This window comes from Oratosquilla oratoria, chromosome 36 (assembly GCF_046742065.1).
Source record: "Oratosquilla oratoria isolate Oo_2021 chromosome 36, ASM4674206v1, whole genome shotgun sequence".
NCBI lineage: Eukaryota > Metazoa > Arthropoda > Malacostraca > Stomatopoda > Squillidae > Oratosquilla > Oratosquilla oratoria.
The window spans coordinates 6,311,775-6,319,274 of NC_134812.1; the positions used below are offsets into that span (position 1 = coordinate 6,311,775).

The 7,500-nt window shown below is 41.6% G+C and overlaps 1 protein-coding gene across 2 annotated transcripts in view; it reads left to right on the top strand.

Annotated features, from left to right (window-relative positions):
- The window catches only part of LOC143018885 (carboxypeptidase Q-like), a 22,764-nt gene that overhangs the window by 1,473 nt on the left and 13,791 nt on the right, over window positions 1-7,500 (top strand). For both annotated transcript variants that reach the window (XM_076174446.1, XM_076174447.1), the window contains exons 2-4: window positions 2,022-2,547; window positions 4,059-4,168; window positions 4,717-4,867. In XM_076174446.1, the coding sequence (XP_076030561.1) occupies window positions 2,059-2,547; window positions 4,059-4,168; window positions 4,717-4,867 (750 nt within the window). In that variant the 5' untranslated portion in view covers window positions 2,022-2,058. The remainder of the gene's footprint in view (window positions 1-2,021; window positions 2,548-4,058; window positions 4,169-4,716; window positions 4,868-7,500) is intronic.

The following is a 7,500-nucleotide window of genomic DNA, read 5'->3' on the forward strand; positions in this document are numbered from 1 at the left end:
TCGAGAGCTATTTCGCTCCCGGAAGAGAGCTCAGAGTTCATATATGATCGATCTATGTCTTTCTCTTCTCTTTCTCTCTCTCTCATTCTCTCTGTCTCTGTCTATGTCTATCTCCCTCTGTCTGTCTCTCTCTTTGTCTCTGTCTCTCCCTCTCTTTATCTTTCTCTCTCTCTCTCTCTCTCTCTCTCTCTCGCTCCGTCTCTGTCTCTCTGTCTGTATCTCTGTCTCTCCCTCTCTCTTTATCTCTTTCTTTATTTTTTCTCTCTCCCACTCCGTCTCTGTCTCTCTGTCTATATCTCTGTCTCTCCCTGTCTCTTTTTGTCTGTCTCTCTGTCCCTCTGTTTCCTTCTCTCTGTCTCTGTCTCTGTGGTCTCTCTCACCTTACCAGTCTTTCTCTGTCTCTCTCTCTCTCTCGGTCTTTCTATCATTGTCTCTCTATTTCTCTCTGTCCTTTTGTCTTTTTCTGTCTCTCTCCCTCTCTGTCTCTGTCTCTCTTCCCCTCTCCCTCTCTCTATCTTTCTCTCTCTGTCACCTCTCTATTTCTCTTTCTCTCCCTGTCTTTCTCTGCGCCTCTGTATCTCTGTCCTTCTCTATCTCTCCATCTCTATCTCTATCTTTGTCTCCCACTATAACTTTCTCTCTCTCTCTCTGTCTCGTTCTGTCTCTCTTTGTCTCATTCTATCTTTCTCTGTATCTCTGTCTTTCTGTCTGTCTCTGTTTCCCTCTGCCTCTTTCTCTCTATGTTCTCCCTCTGTCTCTCTTTTTCTTTTTCTCCTCTCTCTCTCTCTTTTCTTTAACTTCTCTCTGTCTCTAAGTCTCTATCTTCATGTCTGTCTCTCAATCCCTCTGTCTCTCTGTATCTGTCTCTATCTTTATTTTTCTCTTCCTCTTTATCTCTGTCTCTGTCACTCTCAGCCTTTATCTCTCTCATGTATCTCTGTCTCTCCTGTGTCTCTCTCTGTCTCTTTCTCTTTCTCTCTGACTTTCTGTCTCTCTATTTCTATCTCTCATACTGTCTCTCTCTATCTCCTCTCTTTTTCCCTCTTTGTCTTTTTCTATGTCTTTTTTCTCTCTCTTTCTATCTCTGTCTCCCTCCAGCTCTGTCTCTTTGTCTCTCTTTCTCTGTGTGTCTCTCTTTCTTTATCCCCATCTATGTCTCTCTCTTTGTCTTTGTCTCTCTCCCTTTTTCTCTGTCTTTATTTCTATCTGTCTCTCACTATATCTCTTTCTGTCTCTTTTACTCTGTCCTTCTCTCTCTGTGTCTCTCTCCCCCTTTTTCTCTCTCGATCTGTCTCTGCCTTTGCCTCTCTTTCTAACTCTCTTTTTCTATCTCTGTCTCTCACTCTGCCTCTGTCTTTCTCTTTCTGTCTCTCTCTCCATTGCGCTTTGGGTCTCTCCGTTTGTCTCTCTCTCCCTCTGTCCCTTTCTCTGTGCCTCTGGGTCAGTATCTCTCCCTTTCTCTCTTTTCGTCTTTCTGTCTCTCTCACTCTATCTCTCTGTCTCTCCCTTTCTCTTTCTCCCTTTTTTTCTCTCGTTATCTCTCTCTCTAACCTTCTCTCTCTCTCTCTCTCTCTCTCTGTCTTTGTCTTTCCCTCTCCCTTTCTGTCCTTCTCTCTCTTTTCTCTGACTCTCTCTCTCTTTTTTTGTTTCTCTATCTTGTTCTCTGTCTCTCTCTATCTCTGCTTTTTTTCTCTGTTTCTTTATCTATGTCTCTCTATCTCTCTCGTTAAGGAACAACGTAAACACCATGCTGGATATATGAGGTCTATTACTTGTTGTCTCGGCCCTAAACTGGATAATGAATGGAATAGACTTAGTGACCAAGTAGTGAGTGTTGAGCCAATGGGCTGTTTTATCAAAAGAAAATGAAATAAATTTATGTATATGGATGACAGGTGGTATGCGACACGGAACTACCTAGTATAGGCCTTATGGTCTCTTGCGGTCTCCTCCATTCATATGTTCTTCTGTTTTTGTTTTTGTTTTTTTTTTCCTTATGTTCTTGTGTTCTTTCCAACTAGGTTATCCTGAAGTTCCACTCAGGAGGCACCCCACAGGATGAGGACTTCGTGCAACGCCCTGGGCCTCCTTCTCCTCCTGACGGCGATGGCCAGCGGGTTCATCGTCATCGAGAAGGAGCCAAAGGAGAAGAACGACAAGAGTCCGCAAGAAGCTTCCCCCAAGAGCTCCGAAGACCCTCTGGTCATGGAGCCTTGGTCCAGAACCGAAGAGAACCAGGTCCTCAAGATGACCAAGGAGGATCCAGAAGCGGGAAGACCTGAGAATAACGAGATCGAGAAAAATCGAACTCCTCTTGTTCCCCAAGACTCAAGAACCTCTTTTGAGGAGAACGGGGTCAACCTTCAAAGAGGCACTTCCCCCGAGGACGAAGAGCTGGAGTGCAACCTCAGCAGCTCATTGGTGGAGGAGATCCAGAAATATCAGCCAATCGTGGACAAGATCATTGATTACGTCGTCAAAGGAGATTACAAAGGGAAGACCTATGAAGTCCTGGCTGAGCTTGTGGACACTTTTGGACCACGAATCGTAAGGATGCTGGCTGATAACATTGAATGAATGAACGAATGAATCAATAAATGAATGAATGAATAAATGAATAAAAAAAATAATTACACATATAGACATTTCTGTGTAGACACACACACACACACACACACACACACAAATATATATATTTTGCATACACAGATTATACACCGTATATTTGTTACCGAACATGTACAGGGAACAATTGCCTTTTTTCCGTATTTCATAATAATGTTTGACCCCTTTCCAGCTTCTCAACAACTCGTACATTTTCTATTTATCTTATCAAATTACCAATTTATCATCATCATCATCATTATTATTATCAAATGTGTATACATTGTGACGAATGTGGATAGGAGGTAAAGGGAACACGGGCTGAGGGAAATACTTTTATTCCTGACTAGTTTCGCCTAAGTGGCTTCTTCATTCCTCTGAAGAAGCCACTCAGGCGAAACTAGTCAGGAATAAAAGTATTTCCCTCAGCCCGTGTTCCCTTTACCTCCTATCCACATTATTATTATCGTTATTATTGCTATTACTTTTGTCATTGTTGTTCCTTTTACTATTGTGACTGCTGTTATTGTTATTATTGGTGTTACTGTTGTTATTACTGTCGTTATCGCTGTTACTGTTAGTAATACTATTGTTTTTGTTGTTACTGTTGTTTTTGTTTCTATTGTTTTGTTACTGTTACTTCTGTGGTTACTGTTGTTACTATTGTTACTGTCGCTACTGTTGGTTTTACTGTTGTTACTATTGTTCTTTGTTATTTTATTGTTATTATTACTGGTGTTATTGTTGTAAATCTTAATGTTGCTGTTGCTGCTGCTGTTGATGCTCTTGTTGCAGCTGTTGCTGTTATTGCTGCTGTTGCTGCTGCTGCTGCTGCTGTTGCTTCTGCTGCTGTTATTGCTGCTGGTGCTATTGCTGCTGCTGCTCCTACTGTTGCTACTGCTGCTATTGCTATTGTGGCTCCTGTTGCTGCTGTTGTTGTAGCAGGTGCTGCTGCTGCTGCTGTTGTTGCTACTGTTGCTGTTCCTACCGTTGCTACTGCTACTGATGTTGCTGCTGTTGTTGTTGCTGCTGCTGCTGTTGTTGTTGTTCCTACCGTTGCTACTGCTACTGCTGTTGCTGCTGCTGCTGTTGTTGCTGTTGCTGCTGTTGTTGCTGCTGCTGCTGCTGTTGTTATTGTTGTTAGTACTGTTTTTACCGTGGTTGTTCTTACTGTTGTTACTCTTGTTACTGTTACTAATGGTGCTACTGTTTCTGTTGTTGCAACAGTTGTTCCGTTATAATCGTTATTGTTATTTCTATTGTTATTGCTATTTTTGTTATAATTTTCACTACTTGTTTTATTGCTGTTACTGTTATCATCATTATCATCATTGTGTTATTTTTGTCAGTTATAATTTTCATTATTGTTGCTTTTAATGTTTTTATTATTGTTAGTGTTGTTATTATCATTATCATTATTCTTTAATGAATTAATATTCTTTGATACTCGCCAGACGGGATCGGGAACCCTGGAGGAGGCAATCGACTGGATGTTGGTCAAATCCCTCGGCGAGAAACTCGAGAACGTCCACACCGAAGATGCCAAGGTTCCCCACTGGGTCAGGTGAGGTCATAGCAACAGCAGGTCAGGTGAGGTCACGGTGACACCAGCCTTCTTCTCTAAGTAGAGAGGAGTCGGTTACATAAGACTGTTATACGTGCCTCTGGTCCGCAGGGGTGGCACCGATGTCATAAGATATTGCTCCATGACCCTGGTCCTTAGGGGTTTCGCTGACGTCATATTGCGTGACTTCTCCGTAGGGGTTGGGGTCGCTGACATCATAACATATTGACGCGTGACGTTGGTCCGTAGGGGCAGGGGGGGTGCAACTTACGTCATAACATATTCCTACGTACCTCTGGTTCCTAGGGATCACTGATGTCACAAAATGTATCTGGTCCATACAGGCATTCAATTGTAATTGGATAGGATAGTGGTAGCAGTAGTGTTAGTTCATCGTCTATCGCCTAGTTGCCCTGTTTTCTTAACTGTAGCTTAATATAGTAAACACAAACAGCCTCGTTAGGGCAAGTAGGCCTGCTGTTGTTTGTTCTTCCTTTGTGTTCCTTTGTGTCTACTACACTCGAGTCTATTCCCTTTCCTCCTTTCAGAAACAACGAGTCACTCTGGATGACGTCACCCCGCCTCCACAAGATGAACCTCCTCGGACTCGGGGGATCGGTGGGGACTCCTCCGGGAGGCATCGCCGCCGAGGTCATCGTTGTCAACTCCTTCGATGAGCTCGACCAGAAGCACCTGGAGGTAAGAGCGTCTTCGACTTCTTCCATGCCAAGTGTCTCTCTCTCTCTCTCTCTCTCTTGGGGGTGGGGCGTAGCTTACTATTGTTGTTGTTGTTATTGTTGTTGTTGTTCTTCTTCTTCCTCTTCTTCATTTTCCTTCTTCCTCATCCTCCTCCTCCTCCTTCTTCTTCTTCTTCTTCTTCTTCTCCTTCTTCTTCTTCTTCTTCTTCATTTTCTCCTTTTTCTTCTTCTTCTTCACTTTCTCCTTTTTTGTATTTTTTTAAATCTTACTTATTTAGTGGCGTTCTTTTTCTTCTATTACGGCTTTCGTCAGATGATTTTATTCAGTTATGTAGCGTCCATTTAGTAGGAAAGTCGTTCTTTTATATATCTATATATTCTATGTCGGAGGTCCTACAAACATCTGAAGTTAACCAGAACAAAATTAGTCAAGCATATCTTCGAGCTTAAAGGTTTATGTATGAAATTAAAACAAACGCTGTATAGCAGTTTCCTAATCTTCTCCGACCTCAGCACAAGCCTTTATTCAGGTTAAGATTGTGAAGCAGTTCCTAAACATCTGTTCACCGGGACTATTCGAATAACGTAAGTCGAGAATGTCGTAAGTCGAAAATGTCGTAAGTCAAACATGGGTGGATGGCGCACACAATGGGGCTGCGGTCACGCAAAGAATAAAACACGCAATACAGCAATCATCATAAATGAGCCTAATCTTTCTTAAGTACACATATTCAACAAAATATTAGTGAACCAGTTCTTGCCTATTTCCATTCTAAATCTAAATTTGTCTAATTTAAATCCAATACTACGAATCCTGCCATGTTGTCTTAATATGATGACCTTGTATAGATAACAGAGTTTCTCAACACCCCCTACACTTGATTTCAGTACCCCTCTGGAGGCGTTGCACCGCCCCCCCCCCTATTCTAAGAAACACTGTAGTATGTTGTTCCGAATTTTGAGTCATTAAAAGGTTTTATTCTGGTTAATGTAAATAAGAACATAAGAATGGAAGAGACCTCGAGAGGCCATAAGGCCTACACTAGGTAGTTCTATGTCTATTACCGCCTATCATACCCATCCATAAATTTATCAAACCTTTTAAAACAACCAATAGTTTCAGAGCTCACGTTACTAAGTCTATTCTATTCGTCAACCGCTCTACTGGTAAACCGGTTCTTATCAGTTTCAATTTCCTTCTTAAATCTAAACTTGCACGGTCAATAACGAATACAGTACTGTTGTTACCAAGCTATTTCATTCAGTTGTTGGGCGTGATTTATGTTTTCCGAAACAAGAAGACTAATCTGAGAGATGCTTCTTTGATAAGATTTTCGTTTTATGTAAGAAAGAAAAAAAAGAAAGTCAAGTGGTCTATCTTGAGTGAAAGATAATTTACAAGGTCAGCTAAGGTCATTGCCTGTTCTAACTCAGTTAAGGTCATTGCCTGTTCTAACTCAGTTAAGGTCATTGCCTGTTCTAACTCAGTTAAGGTCATTGCCTGTTCTAACTTAACTAAAACCTCGTGGTCTTTTAGTGAAATTAGCTAGCCGTCCGGTTTGGATAGATACGATGGTTAAGGTACGAGTTCGTTTTGCTCGCTGTTATTATTAACCGACCACAGCCAATGGCGTGTGACGCGCACCCTACTACCTGGCATCCTATTTAGGTAAGCGCGATAAGAGGTTCGGTTCAAATGATCATCCTCGTACTTTGTAGCTCAAAGTAAAACAGCCCCATTCAAAAAATAAAGAATTAGTGCTCTAAATAATTGTTCGACGATCATCGTTAAGCCGTGAACGATCATCGTTGAGCGATTATTATCACACCTAGCAGAACGTATCTTAAACAAGACCTAACTTTCGAACTCCTAACTCAAGGTATCCTTGAGATATTCAATTCTGGTTAACGCCAATTCACCTGATTTCGGCTCAATGGGGAATAGATTTTGTAATTTCAACCCTCTCCCTCTCTACCATGAATGCGCCCCATACCCGAATAGAATAGAATAGAATAGATGAATTGATTCTTGTGATGGTGCGAAGAATGTGTCTCGACATCTTGTCGTGGGTTTATCTCTCGCACCTTGAGATAAGAGCTGACTTGAGATAAGACAAGAGAAAGAGAGATGATCTCTAGGTAGCAATACTTGGCGTCAACAGGCAAACGGAGACATTAGAGAAAATAGAGACAAAAAAAAAAAAAGATGAGCTGGTGATTTCGGCGATGTTGTTATTGCTGATGCTGTGGGAGATAAAACATTAAGTTTCTTCTTATATATCTATCAAGAGGCTTCTTCACCCTTTTAAAAGGGTTATCACACTGGGCAATTTTTCCTCCGACATCCTACCTCCAACCTCCACTTCGCTTGCAGAAATCTAGACTTCTCAAAGAACTTTTCAACAGTATATCTAAGATTCTTATAGACTTGCAATGTCTTAGTTCATCATTCAGCTTTGATATATACGACGGAAAGATACTTTGATATTTGGAGATTCGAAAAACAAAATATTGTAACCGAAGTCGTTTTTACTCAAACGAACTCACGGTCGATGCTGATGAAGCCCGTGGAAGCCCAGTGTAATAACGCCATTTATAAGGGAGAAAGCCAACCCAGGCATGCACCCATACCAT